This window comes from Triturus cristatus, chromosome 4_1, assembly GCF_964204655.1.
Source record: "Triturus cristatus chromosome 4_1, aTriCri1.1, whole genome shotgun sequence".
Classification (NCBI taxonomy): domain Eukaryota; kingdom Metazoa; phylum Chordata; class Amphibia; order Caudata; family Salamandridae; genus Triturus; species Triturus cristatus.
The window spans coordinates 1,151,682,399-1,151,708,251 of record NC_140585.1 but is presented as its reverse complement, the minus strand read 5'-3'; the positions used below and the strand labels follow the sequence as shown (position 1 = coordinate 1,151,708,251).

Below are 25,853 nucleotides of genomic sequence, written 5' to 3'. Positions count from 1 at the left end.
AAAGAAGGAGTTTGTCAAACAGTGAAACCACATCAGAGGCCTAATCTGCCAGCATCGATCCGACGCGGGCTGCGGGGAGAGGGCGCATGAGAAACTTTGTGCGTGTGTATAGAGTGCGTGTTGGTGTGTGCTTTCCGTGCAGCCTACGGGCACGACTGTGCGTACGTGTATGTATGGACTTCTTGTGTGTGCCTGTGCTCTGCATGAGTGATTCTGCGTTTGTGTGTGCGCGAGCGTTTGCGTGCGCGTGTGTGAGCCTGTGCGCGCGTGTGTATGTGACCGTGTGTATCTGCGCGCGTCCGTGTGTTTGTGGTTGGAGGCACCCCAGTGGAGATGCTCTATTTGTCAGACATTTACAATTACGTTTACATTTTTTCACCATACAAAGAAGTGGGGAAAATATTGTGTGTTAAAATGGTGGTTGTCTTAACGTTTCTACGTGAACTACATGTTGTAGGGACTTTGTATTTATCAATGGTTCAGGCGGCGATTACAACGTGGGTACACCTGTAACGTGACTTAGTTCATGTCTTGGAGGTCTGTGGAAACAACCCATACCTCTGGGCTGTGTGCGGCTGACAAAACACTACATTTGTTTGTGACGCATTAAGATGCACAGCAGCAGGACCCTTGCATTGGGTTCCTTCCAAGCGTTGTGAGAAATCATTCATGCACACACTGAGCAGAGCCCTTACCAACAGGACCCCCCTGCCACCCAGTCACTCCCATTGCACAACCTGTAAAGCCGCCTCTTAAGAACCTAACAAAGGTGCCACACACTGGCCATTATGATGCACAAATAGTCCAGCGGGTCGACATAAGGCAGGTTAGGGTAAAAGCAATGCTGTAGTAAAGATTGATTTAGAGTCTGGCGGATGGGTTACTACATCACAAATGTGACGGGCATCCAGTACGCTGTGTTAAGAGTGCATTACATCCTATGGCGCTTGTAATATGACGGACGGGATATCGATCACGTTTATGATCGAGTACCCGTCCACCAAACTCTAAAGCAGGCCCTTTGTTATTATGAAGGTGTGTCACTGAAGCTTGTCAGCGTGGGTGCATGTATGTGCTCCATCCCAACCCATGTGTAAACATTAGCGCACTGTTGAGGGCTATGATTCTATGTACGCGTAGAAAAGTGTCACACTGAAGCTTTGGGCAGATCATTTGGGAGTATACAAGACAGCGAAAATTAGACTTTTCTAGACCGATTATCTCCATCATGGTTCAAGAAGCAATTCCAGCTCGGTAATACTGTGAGCCAAAAGAACAAAGAGAGAGCTCTCATTCACTTTGCCTCTTCTGAGAACCCCAGAAATGCGGTGATTGTGGTATGTGGCGACAAATGACATTGTGGATGTCTACTGACGCCCCAGTAGAGTACACCGATGGTGTGGGCCTCTGACAGTACTTCATTGTCCTGAGTGTGGGGTTTGATTCCTAATGCCACTGATGCCCGATTTCATGCCAATGGCTGTCTTGTGTACAGATCATAACCCTACTAATTAACCAAAGACTTCAATGTGGTCAGAAGCAACAGTTAGTTCTAATAAGGGTGGTCCTGATGGTAGAATGTGCCGGGGAAACCCATGGTGTCCCCCATATGCCTTCATTTGTCTATGCCTGCCCCGTAAGCACTTCTCATAAAGTGTGGGGTGAGAGCTATGGGGAAAGAAGGGATATACACAAACGGCTGAGGGAGCTCTTGGGTTACGGGAGGCAAAGATAGCACTCTACGTGTGTGGCACACTGGACATACACCTACTAAAAATGGTGGAGATGCCCCTTATGATACAGAGGGAGCTGCCTGTGGAAGTGTGGAAGAGCCATGGAGGGCTCAGTGAAAGAGTCATGGAGGCGGCCTGCTTGGGACCAGTGTGGAAGAGAAAGAGAGTTCTCAAAGTAAGAGTGATGTTAATAGGTTCGTACTGGTGTGGACGCGCCTTACAAGTGTGGCACAGACGCAGCTATTGGAGTGATACTTACAGAGGCAGACCCAAATCAGTAAGACCAGCATGGGTTCTGGGGGTAAAAGCGGTGGATGTAGACCGCTATCATTGTGGCACTGAGGTAGTTTTCATGAAAGGAAAGATGGATGCGGCTACGAACTGTGCGGCAGTTCCCTACCAGTGTGTCACAGAGAGTAGATTAAAGAAGGTGCCCTTTAGTAGGGTAGTGGCAGGGGGTAAGGTAGCAACGAAAGAATGGAACTTGCTCACAGTGTGGGGAAATGGCTCTTTGGGGAAGGTGAGTTACAAATGCTCATTCATGTGTGAATCAAAGAGAAGTTAGGGGCGCACAAGGATCACGTTATATGATGTGGGCCACATATAGCCCTGAATGCAAGTGGAAAGAGCCGGGTTTATCCTTACCGGCTTTAAGAAACTCCAGCAACTGATGCCCTGCACTTAACATGGCTCTCCTAGCTGCACGCTGAAGGTTCTCATCTCTACCTTCTTCCACCAGATTAATCTGATATTCTTGATGATCACCCTTCACAAAATGATTCGGAACACCTCCGTCCTGAAGCCGGACTCCAGCCGCCTGGATAACATCAAGTAAGTGGTGTGTGTTTGTCTGGTTTGTGCTTCCTTCGCTGTGGCGACTGCCCTACAGCCTGAGGCAGCTTCAGCAGGCCCCCACCTGAAGGACACTATCAAGCAATACACTTGCTCTGTTTCTTATGGTGGGAAGGTCAGAATAATGCCAACATTTGGGGGGCAGTTGTCCTGAGGCGTGTGTCCCTGGGGTGAGAGGAATAGGGGACAAAACGGGGTGTCCGCGTTTAGGCATTCAAGGGTAATGCCCAAGTTGGAGTGAACTTTCCACGTCATGAAATAATTTACATTGATTTTCCTATCTAAGATATTGTGTAAATTAAAATCTATTTGTTTACCCAAGACTCGGTTAAATGTCACAATATCGACCACAGAGATGTTGACATGAAAAAATATGGACTCCAACACATAGACATGCACATTATTGTCAAGCTAAGCCTAAAGAGGGCAGTACAGATTCACTACTATGCACTTATCTCAACAGCATTGTTCAAATCCATATCTTGGGGTCTGCATTGTTGCAGGTCGATATTTTGAAGGCAGTTTTCTGGTACCACACCCTGAGTCTGTGATTGTGGTAATGGCTGCAGTTAAGCACAGCCTCACCCTTAACTTGGACGAGTTGAGAACGTTTCACAAGGTGGTGAAGTTAACAGTCCCTTGAGTGGCCAAACCATTGAGAGTCAGAGATTGCCCTGGTTTGGTTCCCACATGGACAGCACCAATAGGCATAACCTTCATAGCCCCACCATTTACTGCTTTGTAGAGGCACGTAATCTTATTCAGAAAGATTTATCCATTTAAGCAGGGAACCCTGATCCATCATTTGTAGTGCTGGTATCTTCCTTCCCAACATCCTCTTGGTAACGATGCTTCTCATCTCTCCCCTAAGCTCTCCAGCATCTCTGCTCTCACCATCCTCTGTATTGATAATTCTTTATCTTAATCCAATCCCATATTCCCTTTGGTATTACCACTTCCTCTTAACTCCTTCCATCAATGTTCCTTCATCCCTCAACTCCTCATCTTTGCTCTTCTACCTCGCCCACACTCTTCTCGATCTATACTCCTCCCCCTTGCTCAGCCAACCTCTTCAGACTGTATTTTACTTTCCTGATCATCCACTATGTTTCCTGGCATTATCTTCTCTTCGTTTTGTAGCAGCATGCTACCCTAGGTTCCTTGCATATATTTGCGCAAGTGACTTTGCACCGGTCTTAGCAGCTTTTCAATGGTTGACCATCTGGGAATGTTTTAGATTTGCCATCAACAAAGTACACCTTTGGCTTTTTCATTGCATTTACTCCTTACGAGTTAATTTTTATGTCTCTGGATCTGAAACTAATTTCATAACTCGGGACTAGTATGAGATCCTACATGAAGTAAAATCCAGAGTGGCTGTACTGAATAAAAACACTCTCAAATGTTGGGGGTTGATGCAACCCTGATACTGTATGTATAAGATGGCACGAGTTCCCTGTTCTTCACCTGAATTAGCACATCATCCAAACAAAACCAAAATGTTAATATTATTTTGTGGGTGTTCCAGAAAGTGAAGATTATCACTCGAATGTGTGCTGTAGTCCAGACAATTATTGAGCCCTGCTCCCAACTGGCTAGAAGAACTTATGTTGCCAAGTTGACTGACTGTGTAGGCCCCACACCGCTGACCTCACAAACCAGTAAGACAATGCACTAGAAAAGGGATGAGCAGGCCAGCTGGCCGGCCAATGACTGTAGCGGCACTGTGCCATAAACGTGACACAGGTAGTGGCTACAGAGCCAACACCTTGACATTTGAACAGTTGGAGAAGATCTTTACTGTCCGTATAGACCACACAGTCTGCCAGAAGGGCAGGATCTTCACTGACCATAGAGACGACAGACTCTCACAGAAAGAAAGGATTTTACAGACGCGAATGCCAATAAACTATGGCAGAAGGAAGTCACACTCAATAATCACACAGACCAGTACACTATGAGAGAACAAGAGGGTCCTTTTCATGGCCATTGAGACCTGACCGCTCTGGTAGAAGGAGATTGTCTTCGCTAACCATGAAGACAGGAGGAGATGGTCATACTGGTTATAAACACAAACACATTCAACAAAAGAGGGTCCTCTTATTGACCCTAGACTAGCACACCATGAATGGAGAAAAGGTACCTCACTGACCATAGAGTCCAGCACCCTATGACAGAAGTAGAGGACCCCCACTGCTCATAGGGATCAACAAATTCCAACCGATAATCCTTTTTGTCCTTTTAGTGATTTTAGACAGTCTGAGAATGAGAGAAGCCTTGGCTGGTCACTGGTGTCTTGTGTCCACACAACATAGAATGTTATTCATGCGTAATTTATTAGCATGTAATCCTGGAAAGCACCGTGATGTCCCCATTGGCTGGGCAAGCACCCAGTTCTAAAAGCAGTGAGACTCAGGAGTTCTCATTGATCTAATAAAGGGGCTCCAACGGCACAAACAGCGTGTTTCAATTGTCACATGAGGATGTGCATCCTGATTTTGATAAAAATGCTCCAAATTAATATTAAAAGAAGTGTATTTTACTCTCCCATCTTCCTTATATTTGCTTGTCCTCCTTTCTTTTTGCTTCCTGTCTTTCTCCCTTTGTGGTTCCTTTCTTCATTCAATTTTTGATCCCACTTGCATACTCTTTCTCCACTCCTTCATCTACCCTGAAACTTCTGTGGTCCTTGTGTTTCTTATGTGTCCTTCTCTCTCTCTCTGTTTGCGTTACAGATCCTGGGCGCTGGGCGCGATCGCCCTCCTCTTCCTTCTTGGACTCACCTGGGCCTTCGGTCTCCTCTTCATCAACAAGGAGTCCATTGTCATGGCGTACTTGTTTACCACCTTCAATGCCTTCCAGGGAATGTTCATCTTCATCTTCCACTGTGCCCTGCAAAAGAAGGTAACTTAGCTGCTTCTATCTGTAAAATAGCGATAACCTCAGGCCCTGTGGCTGGTGATGTCTCCACTGGCATCTACGCTCAAACAGCACACGCCCCTGGCACCCATAAGCTCCCCATGGCGGTGCCACTGGCTAATGCAGAGAACAACTCAACAAATCTACAGTAGCGTAATTTGCCACAGCTGACTCAACCAGGGATTCGTATTGCCTCCTGAAACTCAGAGTCGCTACCTACTAGGAATAAATTACCAATATCTAAAAGCAACCAGCCAGCGGCGTCGCACCACACTACAGGCAAACAACCACTACCTGAAACCTACCTGGACAGTCAGAACAGTGCCATCTGTTGCCAGTAAATAGGCAAGCCCAAATCCTAACATGTACACTGCCTCAGTAACTGGCTCCGATCTGTTATGGGTAGACTACCCCTACATGACACCCACCCAGGCAACTATAACACGCCATACTCCTGCATTCTGAGAATCTGGCTCTATCTGACGCTATGGCCCTCTTTACGAGTGGCCCGGTGTTAGGTGGTCTTTATTTCACCTGACAAATGCAGATACTCTGGGGTAATTAATTTATTGGGCACAATAAATAGCACCCATTTTGAGTTTTGGGGAATAACGTGGATTTTGGTTCTTACTGTGCCAAAATCAACATGTCACAGTAAACACAGTGCTGTTTTCACCAGTTAAATTCTGGCAGGTTTGCGCTACAGAAATGTAACAAAGGGTGAGGTATTTAATGCACCTGGTAATTTCTGCGCGTGAAAAAGTACAAAGCAACTAGGAACTCCAACCTTCCCGTTAGGACAAAAGTTCTCAGCATACTTTTAAGAAGCTGTGCTGATGGATGTGCACTGGAGATACCCCTGTTTTAAAGATGTGAAAAAGAAACCTGGTTCTGATTTCAAGGGGGCACTCACAGTGCATCCCTCTTTGCAAGGATGGCTACTGTCCCCTCCCATGAGCTATGTGTTGACTGACAGTGGTGGCAGCATGATCTATAGGCAGAAACAAGGCTGCTGCCTTTAGCCGTGTGAGGACAGTGAACCAGCTCCCCGGGGGAAAAGTATGTGCAGCCGAAGGTAAATGAGGATTATTTTTCTAGGATGATTTTTGAGGATCTTTATTTTTATTCAGTCAATAAAGTGAGCAGTGTGTTAAAAACTGCTGGCCTGAGGACCATCCATCTCCTCCTTGGTCGACCTCCAAGAATCTGAGTGTCAGGATCGATAATTACCTCTTTCCCCTTCCCCAAATCCTGGCTGTGGCCGGCACTTGTCTCACTCTGCTGTGTTCTATAAGCAAGTACCTTGATCTTCTTCCTCAGGAGGTCCACAGGACAGTCGTCCATGCGTTGATTACTGGCAGGTTGGGCTATGTGAACACGAACGTGCATGCTTAGAAGCCTTCCACGCATGTCTGAGGCATCATGACATAATGAACGAACTACGGATTTGTAGAGAGCACTCAACAAACCACTGAACTCCACTTGTGTTAGCTTCTTCAGATGGTGGTTGCCTTTGTAAGAGGGTGCTGGTATCGACCTAGGGCACAGGGGCCAGCACGTACACCTCTCCTTTCACCTTGCCCCACTGTCATAATTAGTTTGCCAGAGTAAAACTGCCCTGACCCATCCTCCTGATTGAGATATGCGTTTCTTTAAAAATGGCCTTGAAGATGTGTTTGAAGAATTTTATCTATTGCAGCTCAAACTGGTCTTAGGACGGACAGCAGAACTGCATGACCCAGACATGAGACGATCATGCCAAGTCGTGAGCTCCTGCAGATTTGACAGTTTCAGACCACCTCCTAAAATAAACCAGTGTTCAACATGTCTACTCAAAGACCAAGGAGAAGCTGCTATCCAGTGTAGAGCCAGCAGTAGGACTGTTGTGATGGTTGACATTCTCCCCCTAGAATGGGCCTACGTCTGCAGAATGAGACATACCAGTCTGCTAAAGACATGGACTGTCCTTGCAAGGAGTGACCTGCTTTGCAGCCCTGTGCTGCGCAGTTATGTTGGTCTAGGCGTGCTATGTAAATGTTTAGAATAAATAAAATTAAATACTGGACTTGGAATCCAGAGATTAGTCGTTGGTGAGCAGTCACTGGGCCATCCTCGCTTGGCAATACCTAGAGACTCAAAGGTTTACTCACCTGAAAGTTTGGGCCCTTCAGTTCTGTGTCTGGCGGGTTATTTTGGCATGTACTGGACACCTTTTTGGTTTTGTCATTGCGTGGGAGGTGCACAGGGGTGCAAACAAAATCACTGCAGATCAAAACCACCAGACCATTGGCCTTTGAGGTAACTGAGAAAATCTTTGAGCATTTACACTCTGATTTTGGCCTGAAAGCTACCATGAGGCCAGAGGATGATTGCAACAGTCCCCTCTAGGATAGCATTGGCCCTAGGGCTCAATGTAGATCTAGAATTTAGCATCTTGCACTTAGGAGCTTTTAAGTGCTTCAGGTGTCTTGCCTCTGGCCCAGAGGGTGCTGGGCACATCTGAGTTTACCTACCTACCGGTAAATGAGTTCACTTTCTTGCTAAAGGCAAAAACTGCAAATCACATTTGCCACCCATTATGTTGAGTATAAGCTCTTTTTGAGTTTCTAAGCACACATTATCTCCAGGTAGTCAGTGTTTGCACGATTCCACTACCTTATGAGAGACTAGCACCAAGGAGAAGTACTTGGTCATAAGCTGGAAGACAGCCATATGGATAATCAACGTTTATGACAAAACTTTTTTCCCGCATGGAATCACAACGCGGTTGTTACAACGACTGTGTTGTGATTCCGCATACCATTACTCCGCAAGTCGGAACAACGACTTGCGGGTGGGGGGGGGGGGAGGTGTTGGATTTAAAATCCAACACCTTCCCTAGTGTCCGCAAAGACTGGAGTTGGAATAGTAAATTATACTATTCCATGCGGGAAAAAAGACTGCCGGAAAAAGACCTATATTCGCCATATTGCTGCCCCAGGACACCAGTGGTAAACATCATAAAATGTTACAATTAACGTCCAGTAGCTTTTGGCCGGCTTGGGATCCCCCAAAAAATGCCCCACACTTATCCAGGCTGGTATAACTCCACAGCAGTAACTGAGACCGTTGAATAATCCAAATTTTATACAGACCACCATCATTATATTTCCATTCAGACCCTACCACCAAACATCTGTCATAACCGGCACAATTACTATCATCTGATATATGTTAACTGCCAGCTTCAAAAACTTCCTCCAAGCTCCATAGCTGACCATGATCTTTTATAAGACATTAACCACCACCAAAGTGTTACTTTTTAGTTACAATTCTTTAGTTAAAATTCTTTGTGTTCTGTGTGATTATCATTTCTATCTTTCAGTTTCCCTACTTTGTGTTGTGTGTTGTTCTGAGGTGGTATCTTGCCTTTCACAATTTTTGCTGTTGACTGTGGTTGCTATATCTATCCCTTCTAGTTCTTATTCAAATGTTTTGGGTGTGATTGTTAGTCTGTCTCTTGTAGTTAACATTAATTGGTTCTGTGATGATTGTGTCATTAGCCTCCTGTACTTCATATGCTGAAGCCCCTAGTGTGATCTTGCTTTCAGTATTTTGCACTTCTAAAATAATATTAGATATGTACCTGTGTTCAATTTCTTGTCCTTCTAAAGCTACATATTCACTGTAATTCTAAGTGTGCGCCTTGCATCTTCCATTTTCCCTTTGTGGTCTCTCTGCTTTGATGGTGAGGTTGATAGAACATAAACTACTTTACATTGAACTATCTCTTTTCATTTTATGCAGGCCCTAAACATCAGTAGTGGGTGTAATTGAAACTTTTGTCTCACGTAGGTTTGATGCTCCAGTGTTGGCTGTAATGGCTAGTGTTGCCTCTTGCAGTTCCCATTTTTGGTGTTGAGTGAGATTGCTTGCTTTGTCCCAGGCAGATCCTATGCATCAGTTCTTGGTGTGCGGGTTTTGTCTCATGTAGATCCTATTCTTCGGAGTTGATCCGGATGCTAACTTTGCCTCTTGCCACACACTCATTCTTTGCTGTTGAGTGTGATTGCTAGCCTTCTCTCATACAGGTTGAGTACTTTGTTGTTGAGTGTGTTTTCTAGGTTTGCCTCTTGATGCTCCCATTCTTTAGTGTTGGGTGTGATCGTTTTCTATCTTTTTTCAGTCCCCGTTCTTTGCTGTGTCGGGTCTAGCTGCAAGTTCAGTCTCTTAGGGTTCCTACTTAATGTTATCAGGTGTGATTTCCTGTTTTATTTCTTGCAGCTCCTTTGCTTAGCTGATGGTGGGTGTGATTACTAGTCTATCTCTTGCAGCTCCTGTGCTTAGCTGATGGTGGGTGTGGTTACTAGTCTATCTTCTGCAGCTCCTGTGCTTAGCTCGTGGTGGGTGTGATTGCCAGTCTGTCTCTTGCAGCTCCTGTTCTTAGCTGATGGTGGGTGTGATTGATGTAGTGTCTTGTGAGTTAGGGATGAAGGGGCCCTTTTGGTCCCTGACTGACTCCGTAGAACAGTGATATAAGCGCTTGGGTGTGGGTGATAGGATTCGTAATGTAGAATGTTCAGTTAACCGTTACACACTGAGGAAAAAAGATGTGTAATTCTGAGCTCCATGTGTGGCATGATCTTTTGCATGTACCCGGGCTGGGAAGGACGCTGCAACTGGCAACGAGGCAAGGGTATGTAAATCCCGGGACCCGAAGTACAAAGAGTGTTCTCCTGGATGGAAAGTGCTAAAAGCAGAAACATTTCTGATGCATAGAAACACTAAAGGCAGTATAAACCAGGTACAATGCAAAGAGGGGAGGAGGGTGAAGGACCCATGCAAAAACCCAAATCTGCTACTCCCCACCAAAGAAGAGGACAGCACCTCACAAGCAGAGACTGGGCGCGACGACTCAAATGTTAGCATGCGACTAGTATCCAAACAGGCAGCAGACGCTGCAGGAGAGAGCTCTGCTCCTTACAGCAGAAAGTTCCACAGGTTATGATGCTGCTGTATTCCTAAAACCACCGCCTCCCTTCAATACCACCAAAAAGCAGAATATTGGTGACAAATGGACTGCCCGGATCAATACTTCGATGATCTCATTGATGCACTGGAAGAAGCAAATGACAAAAAGATAATTAAATATCTAAAGAATTTGGCAGGTGAAGGAGTAAAAGGAGTGATGAAGAAAATATCACCCAGTGGTGTAGTGACATACCGTCAAATCAAAGAGGTGCTAAATACCAAGTTTAATCCAATGCCAAATGTTGACTATGAAAGGTAAATTTTCAACCAAGAAAGGCAGAAATCTTGTGGATTGTGAATTTTGTAGAAAGACTTGATCCGCTCATCAAGCATTACAAGTTCTATGAGTTCAGTGATGAAGAGCAATACATGGTTGTCTCTCCGATTCCTTCAGATGACGAATGCTCAAAGAAACACTCAGTTTAGAGTGAGTACTCATGGCTGCTAGAGCGGAATAAAAAGCTGATACACAAGCAGCTAACATGGAGGCCGGACGGCCCAAAATGAATCAGCACTGTGTGTGAAAAGTAAGTCAAAACACAAGGTAGAATGCCATAAAGTAATGTCTCCAAAAAAAGAAGTTGTATTTCCGATGTGAATATTCCTTTCCACATGAAGGTAAATGTCCCACCATTGGACAGATAGGCAAAGACTGCGGGAAAGAGAATAATTTAGCAATGGTTTGCAAAGCGTGGGAAAAATCAAGTGTGTCATGTCTAAAAAACAAAATGGAGGAAAGATCTAGTGTGTCACGTCGAGAAAACAAAATGGATGCCCTGGGATGTTCGGCCCATGCTCACAAGGTCAAACATTAACATCAGTTGAGGCAAGAAGAAACTGAACGATGTTGTTTGTCATCAAATTCTCGTCCAAAAGTCCATCACTGTCATTGTCAAGCGACAGTGAGGAAGTGCGCATGTAGGATTAGCTTCTTGCAAGGTAGAATGCTGGTCAAAGCTAGATCAACAAGTGAAAATGTGAAACTCATTTGGACACTGTCCCAAATTCACACTGAAAGTGTACGGGTGCTCAATACCCTTTATCATAGACAGTGGCACGTCCATAAACATTATGCCAACGGCGAAGTATAATGAGCCCCGTTTCACCCTATCGAAAACCAAAGTGTATACGTGGGCTGCTTTGACACCACTGCAAAGTCAAGGTTCATTCATAGCAAGTCTGAAGCATAAAAGACGAAAGTAAAAGCACCAATTCCTGACCTTCAGGGTTCTTCATCGAGTGGATGTTTACTTAGTTTCAATACTGCTGATGACATGGGTCTGATTTCTGTACACTACAGTGTTAATGCTTATCATGAGATAGTGAATCAGTCTCCATCCTTGATTCATAGACTAGGAGGACTTAAGACCATGAAAGTGCAGCTTCACATAAATGAGAATGTCCGTCCTGATGCTCAACAGCATCGTCAAATTGCATTTCATTTACAAGAGACTGTTGAGAAAGAATTTGAGACACTATTAAAGCACAACATCATTGAGCAATCCACTAATCTGACACCATGGGTACCACCCATAGTGGTAGTGCTGAAGAAGGATAGTGGAGGAGCCATGCACATCTGCGTTGATATGCACCTAGCAAGGAAGGCTAATGAAAGAGAACGACGCCCAGGTCCGCACATTGCTGACAGGATTGCACAGCTGATTGGACATAAAGTATTTTCCCGCCTTGATTTGAATAAAGAGTACCACCAACTCAAACTGGAAGAAAATCGCAGGTACATTACTACCTTTTCGACTCATGTTGGTTTATTTAGATTTTTTAAAAAAATAAGTTTGAGAGTGTCATCAGCTGCAGAACTCTTTCAGGATATCATTCATGGCAATATACAGCCAGTCACAAAGTCTCTCAATTACAGTGATGACATACTAGTTTTTGGGGCGACATAAAAAGGAACATGATAAAGCTCTTATACAAGTGTGTTGTATACTTGCCGATGCTGATCTCAACTTGAATGCAGCAAAATGTGAGTTTCATAAAACCAAACTCAAGTTCTTTGGTCATATCTTTTCTGATGGTCGAATGACTCCAGATCCAAATAAAGTGCATGTCTTTTCATCCACTTCTCCTCCACAAGATCTAATTATACTGTGATCCTTCCATGGTATGGGCAGCTACTGTTTAAGGTAGATATGTGACTTTGCCACTGTAAGTGCCCCATTGAGAGACTTAACAAAACAAAATGTTAGATTTCGATGGTCACGTGAATGTGAACAAAGTTTCAAGAAAATCAAGCATGCAATTGAGAACGCCACTGAAATGGCATACTTTGATCCGAAATTGCAAATAGAGGTTGTTGGTGATGCAAGCCCAGTGGGGTTGGGTGCCCTCCTTCCCCAGCACACTGGACAATGCTCCAAAACACATTGTGCCATATGTTAGCCAGGGTTTGTCATCAACGGAACGTGCCCATTCACAACCTGAAAAAGAAAGCCACGCTGTGGAATGGGCTTGGGAGCATTTTCATGTGTTCCTGTATGGAAAGCATTTCAGAGTTGTCACCTACCACCAAGCATTGCTAGCGATTTTTGGCAATCCTAAAGCCAAGTTGCCCACTCACATTGAGAGATGGGGGTTGCGATTGCAGGAGTATGATTATATGATTGTGCATCATCCAGGTAAAGATCAAAACCCTGATGACTGCTTCTCAGGTGTACCAATACAGTGTCATGGCACCACTTCTTAAGTGGCTGATGTTTGTTAACTTCATCATGGAATCCAGTTCCCCTGCTGCCATACTGGTGGAACAAATCATTGCTGCCACGAGCACTGACAGAGATGAACTAATAATCAAAGATATTATTACAAATAAATCGTGATGAAAACACACTCGACCTCTTCATGATGACCTTCAACACCAGAAAATCAAAAATGTGCAGAAAATACTTTCAATGACTCCAGAAGGCATCATTTTACGAAGGTCAAGAATTATCATACCTGAGAGTCTGAGACAACTAGTGATTCAACTTGCCTATGAGGGACATCGTGAAGTTGAACCTACTATACAAGCTCTACTGAAGTGTGGTTCCCTCGTCTTGATGAAAGAGTTGAAAAGGAGTTAAGGGCATGCCATTTGTGCAACTGCTTGTCATCCAAAACAGCCCCATATCCTTTAAATATGTCTGACCAACCATAGCATGCATGGGGGAAGATTGCAATTGATTTCTTTGGACCCCTTGACAATGGACATCATCTGCTAGTAATTGTTGATGAATATTCCCATTTCCCCTGGTGGAAGATCTGTCATCAACTACTCATGACAGAGTTATTGAGAGATTAAAAAATATTTTCGCAACATGGGTGCTCCTTCGATTTTGAAATCTCACAATGACCCACCTTTCAATAGTTGGGAATTTAAAGATTTTCTCACTCATCTAAATGTCAAGCATCAGAAAAGCACACTTCTCTGGCCACAGGCGAATTGTGTTGTCGAGAGAGCACCCTCAAAAAGACAGTTCAGCCTGCTACAAAACCTTGACCTCAAATCAGTTCTTCAGTCAAAGCTTCGTGCATACAGGTCAACTCCCCCTGCCACCTTAATGTTTGGGAGAGCCATGGCAACCAAATTGCCACAATGGACCACTGAGAGATCTATTGACATTGATAAACTACTGCTTCATCTCACAAACGCAAAATGAAGACCCATGCGGATAAACTCCGCTGTGCTCAGAGCACTGTGTTCAAAAGAGGAGACCAAGTCATTGTTAGGCCGAAACCGAAACGCAAGTCTGATACTCCTATTGATTCTGACCCGCTGAGGGTTATGACCACTAAAAGACACATGGTGACTGCTCACCCTCCTGGAAAGTCCATTACGCAGGATTCTTCGCATTTCAAGGAACTGCCTCGACATTCACCAGCTCCCGACGTCAGAAGTGAGTCTTAACACCCGAGAATCCGGAGAGTCCAACGACTGTACCAGTGTCTCTGTCACCACTGCCAGTCATGGACACTTCTCCTGTATCTCTGAAACCTCACATGACAAGATCTTGGCAACTGATTTGAGCAGCAAAATTATTGAAGAGTTTTGATGTATATATGTATTGTTTGTACTTTTTATTTACCAAAGTGTGAGGTGTAGTGTCTTATGAGTTAGAGATTAAGGGACTCTTTTGCTCCCTGATGGATTCCGTAGAACAGTGACATAAGTGTTTGGGTGTGGCTGACAGAATTCATGAAGTAGACTGTTCAGTTAACAGTAACACACTGAGGAATAAAGACGTGTAATACCTAGCTCTGTGAGTGGTGTGATCATATTCATGTACCCGGGCAGTCGAAGACGCTGCAATTACTAGTCCATCTCTTGCAGCTTCTGTGCTTAGCTGATGGCGGGTTTGATTGCTAGTTCTGTTTCTTGCAGCTCCTGTGCTTAGCTGATGGTGGGGTTGATTGCTAGGTCTGTCTCTTGCAGCTCCTGTGCTTAGCTGATGGCGGGTTTGATTGCTAGTTCTGTTTCTTGCAGCTCCTGTGCATAGCTGATGGCGGGCTTGATTGCTAGTTCTGTTGCTTGCAGCTCCTGTGCTTAGCTGATGGCGGGCTTGATTGTTAGATCTGTCTCTTGCAGGTCCTGTGCTTAGCTGATGGCAGGCTTGATTGCTAATTCTGTCTCTTGCAGCTCCTGTGCTTAGTTGATGGCGGGTTTGATTGTTAGTTCTGTCTCTTGCAGCTCCTGTGCTTAGCTGATCGCAGGCTTGATTGCTAGTTCTGTTGCTTGCAGCTCTTGTGCTTATCTGATGGCAGGCTTGATTGCTAGTTCTGTCTCTTGCAGCTCCTGTGCTTAGCTGATGGTGGGTTCGATTGCTAGTTCTGGCACTTGCTGTTCCATTGCTTAGCTGATTGTGATTTTGATGGCTAGTTGTGTCTCTTGCAGCTCCAGTGGTTTGCTGATGGCTGTGATTATCAGTTCCGTTTCTTCCACTTCTTGGTTTCAGTCATGCATGGCATGTTCATTTGATGCTGTACAACGTTGTGCATGGGAAAAAGCAGTCTCGGCTGCTGGCCTCTCATCTACCTGCTGCAGGTTGGAAGTCGTGCCACTCTGACAGGCGCCGTTGACTTGGGTGCTCTCTTGCAAGGATGCTCGGTTCAGCTCCCTCCCCCTCCTTCGCACAAACCAAAGCACAGAAGACAAAGGTGGTCTCAGCTGTTTAAGCAGCACCTGCGAGTAATTAGGAGTTCTTGGCAGGCACCTCACCCTTTGGCAGCACATCCGAGAACTTGACAAGCAACGCGTTCCCTGCACTTAGCCTTGCAAGCAGAGGAAAGTGCTGGAGGCAAAGTGACGGATCACTTGGCTGCCTCGCTGTGCTTGGAATCTAAGCAGCCGCCAGGCCTCCATGGTCTGACTGCAGAGAGGAAGGGGAGTCTGGGCGCTGTTCTGATGAGCTATCTCAGACTCTGTTCCTTGTAACAAGTAAACAGTGGAAATGTAAGGCTTACCTGCGGTTGTGTGCATGTTCAACGGGGCAAGTTGAAATTTGAGTGGAAGTGGTAGTCGACGCAGTGTCTGCTGTGCTTAATTTGCGCCGATGCTTGCAGGTGGAGGTTGCCGGCACTCATATTTGGGGGTCCAGGCCAGGATCTGTTTTTCATCATCTCACTTTCAACCAGAGCAAGAGGTAGAAAGGTCAAAAGAGAGCAAAGAAGAGGACAGAACAAAAAGGAAACCAGTGACTAGGCAAGAAGGCAGGGATGAAAAAGAATCTGCAAGAGTGAGATAAAGAGACTGCGGTCGGGTGGTGCAAGAGAAGCATGAGGTGATATCAAATTAGGCAGCCTTGGTATGTGGTAACCCCGGCACCCAGCAATGGCAGTAGCGTGTTCCAAAGATTAACTTTGAGTAGCAGACAAACTTAAGTCATAACATAGGGCAGGATATTGAGGCCTTTTGCGTTGGAATCTAGCGACGGGACACTCCGACTGGAGCAACCAGGCGCTCTACAAATTCCTTAACATAACATAGCTGCTCAATTTATGTTACAAATTAAGTACTCTGGATCTTAGTGCAACTCACGGGACCCCAGCATTGTGCAGTGCACCTGCCCTCTCACATAAGAGGCTTGACCCCTCACCAGTGCTCTCAATTGGCAGGTCCTGGGAGAGTACCTGTATTTCTCAGGACTGCTCCAATGCATTTCATGGGATAGTACAAACACTTTTCTGGAACAAACAGGTACTTTGAATAGTGATTCCCTGCATTTCTGTGTTTCCATTTAAAGCTCAGCACATCACTCTTTTTTAAGAAAATATGAGACCACATCTCTTTGGGGACAACCGAACCAACCGACAAATGCCATTACTGTCAGTGCCCACAATATCCTCTGATTTCAACTTGATTCCTTAGTATAGAGAGGGAGCGGTTGGTTTTCCTCTAGTATTATTACCTACACAATTATCCCGCAATTATGCTGTCCCCTTTCTTCTTCCTGTGCCACTTCCCCCAGTAAAGATCTACGCTTTATTTCCAGGTACACAAGGAGTACAGCAAGTGCCTGCGTCACTCGTACTGCTGCGTGCGCAGCCCCCCTGGAGGCGCCCACGGTTCCCTCAAGACGTCGGCCATGAGAAGCAACAACCGCTACTACACCGGGACGCAGGTAAGTCATCCCTAGCCTGGGCCTGGCAGGCCATGGCATTAAGAGAAGGAGGGACAGGGTGTCATCTACAAGTAATGCAGCCTGCCACTCAGGTCCTTGGACACTCCTTCGTTGCTTATCCAAGGTGGACGATGCAGCATAAGATTTCTAGTCATTGTAGTGTATTGGTTGCAGATGCAGTGTAAGACAGAGATTTCTGGTCATTGTAGTGTATTGGTTGCAGATGCAGTGTAAGCCAGAGATTTCTGGCCATTGTAGTGTATTGGTTGCACATGCAGTGTAAGCCAGAGATTTCTGGTCATTGCAGTGTTTTGGTTGCAGATGCAGTGTAAGCCAGAGATTTCTGGTCATTCCAGTGTTTTGGTTGCAGATACAGTGTAAGCCAGAGATTTCTGGTCATTGCAGTGCTTTGGTTGCAGATGCAGTGTAAGCCAGAGATATCTGGCCATTGCAGTGTTTTTGAAGGCTTCTTGGGCTGAAGTTTTTCATGCGTACACAAGGGATTCTCATAGCATAGTTGTTGACGTATGCCAGAAAAGTAAGGGATGGGCAGGTAGGAAAAAACACTCAGGGCCATTGGCCCATGGTATAGCACTATAGATAGGTGCATGCAGACTTGCGTTAGTATAATGTTTCCCCACACAAAGCCGTTCCCGGTGAGGTGTGCTGTGAAAATATATCTTACTCTCTTGTTAGAATGGAGTGCATCCGACAACCATCGCTGTCATCTGATGGGTGGAAGAAGTTGACACCACACACAGGATAGCTTGGTTTCTGTGATTTCAGGGATGCTGTTGCTCAGAAAATGCTGAGCTCGAGCTACTCAGTTAAGTTGTGTCCTCTGTGGTCTGTGGCAAGAACTATGTGGCACAGGGACTAGAGGCTGAATGGTCAGTGGGGCTGGGGCGGTATCATGCACGGTCTGGGAGTGGCCTTGGTTCTGTTGCGTAGCTAGATCTTCAGCTCAGACTGGCCCCATTTCATGCAGCGTTCCGGAGCCACGATGAAGGTTTCCATATTGTCGGGCATCCATTACATGGCATTGGTGCCCTCTTTGCAGTTATCAGTATGGAATATTGCCCAGTTAGTGTGATGCAGGCAGTGGGGCAGCGTGGGAGGTGGGCACAGGGGCAGTTGCTCCCTAGTGCAAAATTCTTAGGGGGTGCAAAATTGTAAAAGAAAAAAAAGAAATTTGACTATTCATTTTTTTTCTTTTAAAATTTTGCGCCAGGTAGTGCTAACAGTCCACGAGTTAGGGTACGCAATACTTGCCTTGGTCCAGGTGCTGGCAACTCACGCTATGCCGCTGGACGCAGGCCGTGGCTTTTGTCGCTGTTCTAGCATATGAAGACACTATTGCAGAAGCCTTGCTAAAATACAAGAATGTATTAGGTCTTAAGAGGATCCTACAGAGCAGGTTATAGCTTGCAGCAATAAAAGAGGGACACCAATGCCCTTTTTAGGCTGAAGTTTTCTTCTGCCCCACCATACCTACAAACTCCTGAACCAGTTAGCAGACTGCAAGAATGAACATAACATATGTATTTGTAAAGCGCACGTTCACTTCGAAGGGTATCTAGGCGCTGAATACCAGATCTTTATGTAGAGGTGGAGCAAGCACCGTCCTGCTGTTGGGGAGGACGTAAGTGGCCGCCAGAGTAGCGTTTGAAAACATAGGGCCCTATTAATATAGGCCTTTTAGAGTATGTAAAAAAGTACAATTGAAAGGGAACGTGTCCATTTTGAGGGAGTTGGACGTTTCAGGCCGATTGACTAAGACATGTAGGAGTACGTAAAAGGGTACTCCCGTTGTACTGCTTCCCATACTCATAAATGCTTTTGCGACTGCAAACACTCTTTTGCCAAAGCATCGAATTCATGACACAAATCACTGAAATTTCAACATTAAACAAATAGATCTCTACAAAAATTTCGACCTGAACCAAATGCCACCATGTTGCACTTTTCCCCCAATATGCTGGGACTGGAGCTAAAAAAGTATATTAGCCCAATCTTAATATGTGTGGGTTGTCAATCTGGCTGGATTTAGGAAAAAACTACAAGTCGACGTTTTGTAAAGAGATACGTATGCAAGGTCGAAATTTTAGCAGTGTACATTTTGCAGTAGGTATTTTTGAATACTATATTTTTACACTCTGTTTCTGGTGTAACCGATGCCGGGCATAGATCTCTGTAGCAGAGGTCCAGAATGTGGCATTGTTGCAGTCAGTATTGCTGAGTCTTGTCTAACCTGGAGAGCTTTGCTGCTGTTCATTTGATCTAGTGAAATGTAACACCTGACCAGAGAGGTTTTACTCCTGATTAGAGATGTACTTAGGCACACCATTAGCGAGAAAAGCGAATATTATACAGGAAGATAAAGCCGGGGCCATGGGTGCTGACTGAATGTCTGAAGATGTGACCACACTTGCTAGAAGAGACGCCTGGTCAGGATTCTGAGGTGTCCTTCAGGAACAGTTTCATGTACATATAGGATCCTGCTTGGCACAAACGACTCCGGCTCGTCTCATAACCATGGCCGGACTGGCCGTAGCAGGCATCAGGCATTTTCCAGGGAGGCTGGAGGGGTGGGGGCGGTATTTCAGAAGTGGGGAACATTTTTTTGTTATGGGGGGTGGTTTTGGAGCAGTGATGCAATATGGTATACCAGTACCAAAAGCAGCAGTGATTCAAACTTGCACCTCCCCCTCCCCACCCTCCCACTGCCCCACCCTCTCTCCCCCTTCCCCCGGGGCTGGTCCTACAAAATTGTCAGGGCTGCTTTTGGTTCCCAGTCCTTGCTCATAACAGTTTTTTTCTGCCCACAGAGTCGAATCAGGCGAATGTGGAATGACACAGTTCGGAAACAGACCGAGTCCTCTTTCATGGCCGGCGATATCACGAGCACGCCAACGTTGAACCGTGGTGAGTAGCGTGGTCTCTTTTCTCCTACCCACTGCTGGACTCCTGCCCACAGACCCCATTCACAGAGCTCCAAAAGCCAGAATAATGTCATCAAGGGACTTCACCCAAATCTCAAAATGCACAGATTACACTCTGCCACGCCAAGGCAGAGAGAAGGAGCACACCAGCATCACATGTGTGGTCAAGAATATATGGTCAAATTATGGTAGTCAAAAGTTCACCATATATTTCACATCTGTGCATAACCGCAGCATGCCGAAGAACCCAAGTACATCCACCAGGATCATTCAGCACACTCAATAGATTGAGCGCCTAATGGGTTTTCCACAAACTCTGCAGACAGGGGAACACCCCAAGAGCCCTTTCCTCCACTGTCAAAATAAGTACCAGAAAGGGCCAAAACAAAGCTGCTTAGATCAGGTAGCATCTCTATAGTTTATACACTGCCAGCCATAGATGACCTTGGTTAAATGTGTTATTAGACATGCATTTGACAGAAGACAATGACCAAATATTCCAAGCACTTAGCATGCTGCCAGTGATATCAGAGGCAGCCCCCTACGCGCGATTGAAGCAGCAGCTCGAGCCGAGAAGGACTGCAATGGGATAAGAAGCACTTGGGATATGGGTCCAAGGTCTGAGACAAAGAAAGAGGGAAAGCCCTGAAAAGGGTATAGTCATACAACACTGGATCCCAAAACAGTGTTTTGTTTCCATAAGGGTGTCAGATGAAGGTGTGGTTAATACATTGGTTTAAGACTCTTTTATGTTTGAGATTTGCTTTAATCCCATTGTTAAGAGGGAGGTAGCACAATTTCAGTTTACCTAATGTTCCAATAATCCTGATAGCACGCAAGGGTGTAGGAAGGACCTATTGATTATCCTGGATTACGCGATCTCTGCCCATATTTTCTTATTGTACATTAATACTTTCAATAACAACTAGGCTTTTGCCACTTTTTATGCTGAACTCTTACTAACCCTCAGCAGGATACATGATCTCCTTGTTTGCCGGGCCACGGGCCTTCCAATATTCTGCCAACTTTCCCTGGCAGCCTACCAATGGACAATGGCATTCCACTAGCTCTGGGCCTCACACTGGAACCCTGCCAGTGTTCCAGTTACCTTCAGAAACATTCTGCCTTATCCTAACACCCTGTCTGTAAAATTATGCAATATCTCACCAGCGCCTCCCAGCCTTTCTGTAACATTCACAAACATTCACAAACATCTCACCCAACTCCTGCCTGTATGTCGAACATTCATCAACACCTCACCAGCACCCTAACAATTCGCCGCTAACGTCATGCATTGTGTATCTACGATTATTCAACATCTTGTCGGCACCTACCAATGTATCTGTAATACTTAACAGCATCTTAACAGCATCTTAACAGCAGGTCATCCACTCACATCTAATAGTTAGTGTTTCCCCAGCACATCTACTTATTTATTGGATGCTCTTAACTAGCTCAAACCTAGCTGCAAGGGGGAGAGAGATAATAGGTAACATTTGAATAGCAGGTGTAATATACGGAACCAGGTTCAGAGAGAGAGGATAGTGAGTTTGAAAAGTAAAGTTTGCAGATATGAGTCTTCAACTTGCTTCTGAATGTCAGGAAGGCCAGGCTCAGTCTGATACGGTCTGGTATCACGTTCTGCCGCGTGAGTGCTAAGCAGCCGAAAGGCTTAAGGCCCGATTCAGATCTTGGCGGAGTGGAATAGTCCATCACAAACATCCGCCATATTACGATCCCATTATATCCTGTAGAGACCGTAATAGTATTCCATCCGCTGAGATCTAAATAAGGCCCTTAGTTTACAGTCTGGGTTTCTTGACTTGGGGTATCCCCAATAGCAAGTGGTTTGGCTCCTTGTGAACTTTTGTCCTGCTATGGTGTGAAGTTTATCTTATAGATAAGATGGGAGGCCAGGGTAGAGGGCTTTGTGGGTTATGATTGTTACTTTAAATGTAATTCTAGCTTACTGTAGAAGGCACGTTAGGTCTCTTAATATGGGAGTGAAATGGTCTGGTGTCTTCGATTGAATGACCAAGTGCGCCGTAACATGGAGGATGGCCATGAGGAGTTGAATAGGGGATTTGGGAAGCCCTGCACTACTCCTATCAAGGTGAGCTAACACTTGTACTCATGTCTGTTGGAGGAATAAAGGGTCACTGCTGTCTCATTAGGGAAATTCGGTCATATTAAGATTTCGACAGATTTAGAAAAACTAAGGGATCTGGTATAGGAAACCAGGATGGAAGCGATCCACAGAAAAGATAAAGTCTCAAGGCATTCTTCGTCTGGTGGGGGTGTCGATAAAGAAGTTAAAAACTCAGTTTCAGCAGGGTAGAGTTTTAGGAAGAATGTGCTCTTGCAGGTAGTTCATTTACCTAGATCTGTTTTGAAGTGGGAAATGCTGGTTGGATACAACACTCTCAGATGTAACTCAGTGACATTTTTGTGCCTGATTGAAAGAGGTGTTTTAGTCCTATCACATAGTATTAAAGGGCTCCATATATAAGTAGCACAGAAGGCCCAAAAAACTGGAGCCTTGCAGAATGCCACACTTGAGTGGAGTGAAGGTGATTCAAAAGAGAGGAGTTATTGGACCATTTTCAAACCTTTCTACTGCTAGTGTATGTCGTAGAGCATTGTGACTGATGGTGTGACACACCACCATGAGAGCCAGTGGGATCAGCGGGCAAGATTGCCTTCATTCAGAATGGTCGGTGTGTTATCCAGTAACTAAACTCTACCTGACGCAGTGTTGTTAGGGGGCAGAATTCAGATTAAAATGTGTTCGATAGATTCAATAATGTGGGCTAGAATTGGAAATGGGGCGGCCTTCTCAATGATCTTGCTCAGAAAAGAGGGGTCGGCTACAGGTCTGAAGTTCTGTGTGTTGTTAGGGCAAACATCTCCAAACTTTCACCTACCTTTAGCAGCCTCTCACCAGCCACCTTCTAATCGGTACCTATCATTCAGCAATGTCTCACCAGCACCCTACCGGTGTCTCGCCACGCACCTATTACCACGCTCTGTTCACTTATCATATGCAGCTTCCAATGAGTACAAAACACCTCTCGCTAAACACTGCTTGCACAGCAATCCCTTCATGGAGCACCTAAGGGGCGTTCACATTCACCAGTCCCCTTGAAACACTTACAGACTCTTGGCAAACTTTTCTCAGCATCTTTCCATTCTGACAGCCTTGCCGTGAAACTCACAGCACTCGTTCCCATTCAGAAGGCCGCTCACTAGCATGACCAGCAGCTGTCATACCAGTACCTCTGGGCACAATGGCATAAGTAACTTACCGCAACCCCTCATCAGCCCTCCACACCTGACAGCAAACAATCTAACCTCATGACGATGCAACTTGCAACACTGTGTTGGGGGCTAATGCAATCAGTTATTAATTCATGCACCATTTGTTATGCGCTATGTGCATGCCAAAGGCTCTCCACAACGCTACCCAGTCTTAGAGCATTGGAGTGTTGGGAGCTCCATTGAAGACATTAAAGTGGCTCAGAGCTAATAATGACCGGTAGAAGCCTGTGAGAGTCGTGCTCTAACATTCCAATGTTTATCTTTCTGTTTCTCCATTTTGAATTTCGAACATTCTACCCTCAGTGGGTGGAATGTTCTTATAACCCTTCAGCCTTGGGCTCTACTGGTTGTTAAAGGCCTTGTCCTTCCTTTTCGGCCCTTGTCCCCGGCTCAAGCCAATAACTCGGATTGAGGGCCTGTAACAACTGGTATAGCCCTCGGAAGTTGGATATAAGGCTATAATGAGCCCATACGCTGCATATAAGACTTTAGTCTAATCGCCGGGAAGGCTTTTAACCCAACACAGCCCATAGTATCAAATGTATAACTGAGCTAAAAGCTTTTAATATTCCTTCAAAAGGCCACAAAAGTCACTTACACTGTAGAGCAGATTGTTGCAGTCCGGGGACACACAAAAAAGAGAAATTAATACATCAGAACATATGGTGCCTGGCTGGCCCATGGCTGGCCAAGCTCATCTAGATTTTACATGTGTACAAATATTGCAGACAGCGTAGGTCTTGTTCATACTGCCCTTTGCATTTGTGGCTGAGTTTGTGCTCTGCCGGATTAGGGACAAGCATATTTCACATTCACCCTTGATGGTGAGCTCCTGTCCCACAGTGACCTGCACAAATATGTACCACCATGCATTGAGCCTGTGCCCGCCTCTCTAAATTCACACTAACCCCTATGTCATCTTGAGGCCGTGTTGTAAATGACAACGTGGGTTGGCTGGGAGGCTTGTACAATTATTGAGGAGTGTGATGACCTGCAACCTTGAGCTCCCTGCGCTGTGTAGCTAGAGGGAGCTGAAACACTCCAGAAGCCCTCTCATCCTAACCAATAAAATTGGATACGAAAGGCTTTGCTCGACTGGCCTTGTGCGGAACACTTTCATGGTCTACCCAAGTGTCTTGAGACCAGTGTGTTTGATCCACTTTAACCTACACAATAATTCAGTTTTTTGCACATCGATCTGCCACCCTGGCAGGACAACTTGTGATTTTTCAGCACTAGACAAGAGCAACAGAGATATCCTCTTGTGCTGTATTTTCACCTCTCTAGGAACCATGGGTAATCATCTCCTGACCAACCCAGTGTTGCAGACTCGTAGCGGGACCAGCCCTTACAACACTCTGATCGCCGAGTCGGTTGGATTCAACCCGTCTTCACCTCCAGTCTTCAACTCTCCAGGTACAGAATCCGGCCTTGCCTTATGCCCACCACCAATAGCCTCCTCAACCATGTAGGTCAACCAGTCTCATGCATCACCCCTACGTATGCTACTGCTTCTACCACACTCGCTTGGGATAGGGAATATCACTGGTTGTTAAGCAACATCTGCAAAATGTGTGTCTTTTAGTACATGTACCGATGTAGAGAATGAACTAGTAAATTGAAGCAAGCGCCCCTATCTCTAAAATGGGGTCCCACGAAGGAGCCTTTTGATAACTGTACAGAACAGCTAAAAGCGGGAGATGGAGGTAGCAGGTGCAGCAAACATCACATATGTGCAACAAACACAGGGGAGTGGTCTCGTGGACAGAAGAGGTTAAAGTGTTGCTAGATGCACCTGTGCTGAGGGTAAGGTGGATGAAGTGTGGGCTCTGTCGCTGTAATTCAGGAAGAATTGTGTGGATGACTGCTGCATAACCTGTAGTGGGAGATGGTCCAGAAGAGGAAGTAAAAAGCCAGAAAGGAAAGGTGGTTCTGATTGTTCTAGGAGAGGGAAGGTTGGGGAGGGTAGTTGGAGCCTTCTATTGTTGAGTGTTCTGGCACCAAAGAGTTTGCATGTCAGGGTGTCTAGCAGCCAGGCCTCTGCCAGCCCATATGTGTTACCTAATCGTGTGCATCTCCAGCCTCATACTAACCTCTTGTCTCTCTTTTCTCTGTTTTTGTTTTTCTCTCTCTTTCTCTCTTTCTCCTTCCTCTCCTTACCACCGGACCTGCGACAGGGAGCTTCCGAGAGTCCAGTACGTCCCTCCTTTCCAGTTCCATTGCGCAGTAATGTTTCCTTCCTTGCTAGTTGGACAGGCTGGGGTCGGGGGGAGAGGGGTAGCTACTGAGAAGTGAGGTAGAGAAAGCTTGGGAATAGCAGTACAAGACTGGCAATCTCTGTGACGACGGGCATATCTTCTCCGTGTAAGGCGCATTGTGTGCGTTGAGTTACTAGTACTACCAGATATCAGAGATCCATACATCTCTATTTCCACCTTCACTTATCGGACCATTGTTGGAGTGCT

General features: G+C 45.5%; 1 protein-coding gene across 2 annotated transcripts in view; it reads left to right on the top strand.

Moving 5' to 3' along the window:
* ADGRL1 (adhesion G protein-coupled receptor L1) overlaps window positions 1–25,853 on the top strand; it is a 618,953-nt gene that overhangs the window by 581,230 nt on the left and 11,870 nt on the right. Inside the window, exons 17-22 of one of the 2 annotated variants that reach the window (XM_085654299.1) lie at window positions 2,473–2,564; window positions 5,321–5,489; window positions 17,000–17,128; window positions 19,957–20,053; window positions 24,676–24,804; window positions 25,566–25,583. In XM_085654299.1, coding sequence (XP_085510425.1) covers window positions 2,473–2,564; window positions 5,321–5,489; window positions 17,000–17,128; window positions 19,957–20,053; window positions 24,676–24,804; window positions 25,566–25,583 — 634 coding nt within the window. Of the gene's footprint in view, window positions 1–2,472; window positions 2,565–5,320; window positions 5,490–16,999; window positions 17,129–19,956; window positions 20,054–24,675; window positions 24,805–25,565; window positions 25,615–25,853 lie in introns of both variants that reach the window. The other variant, XM_085654300.1, reaches the window with a different exon arrangement.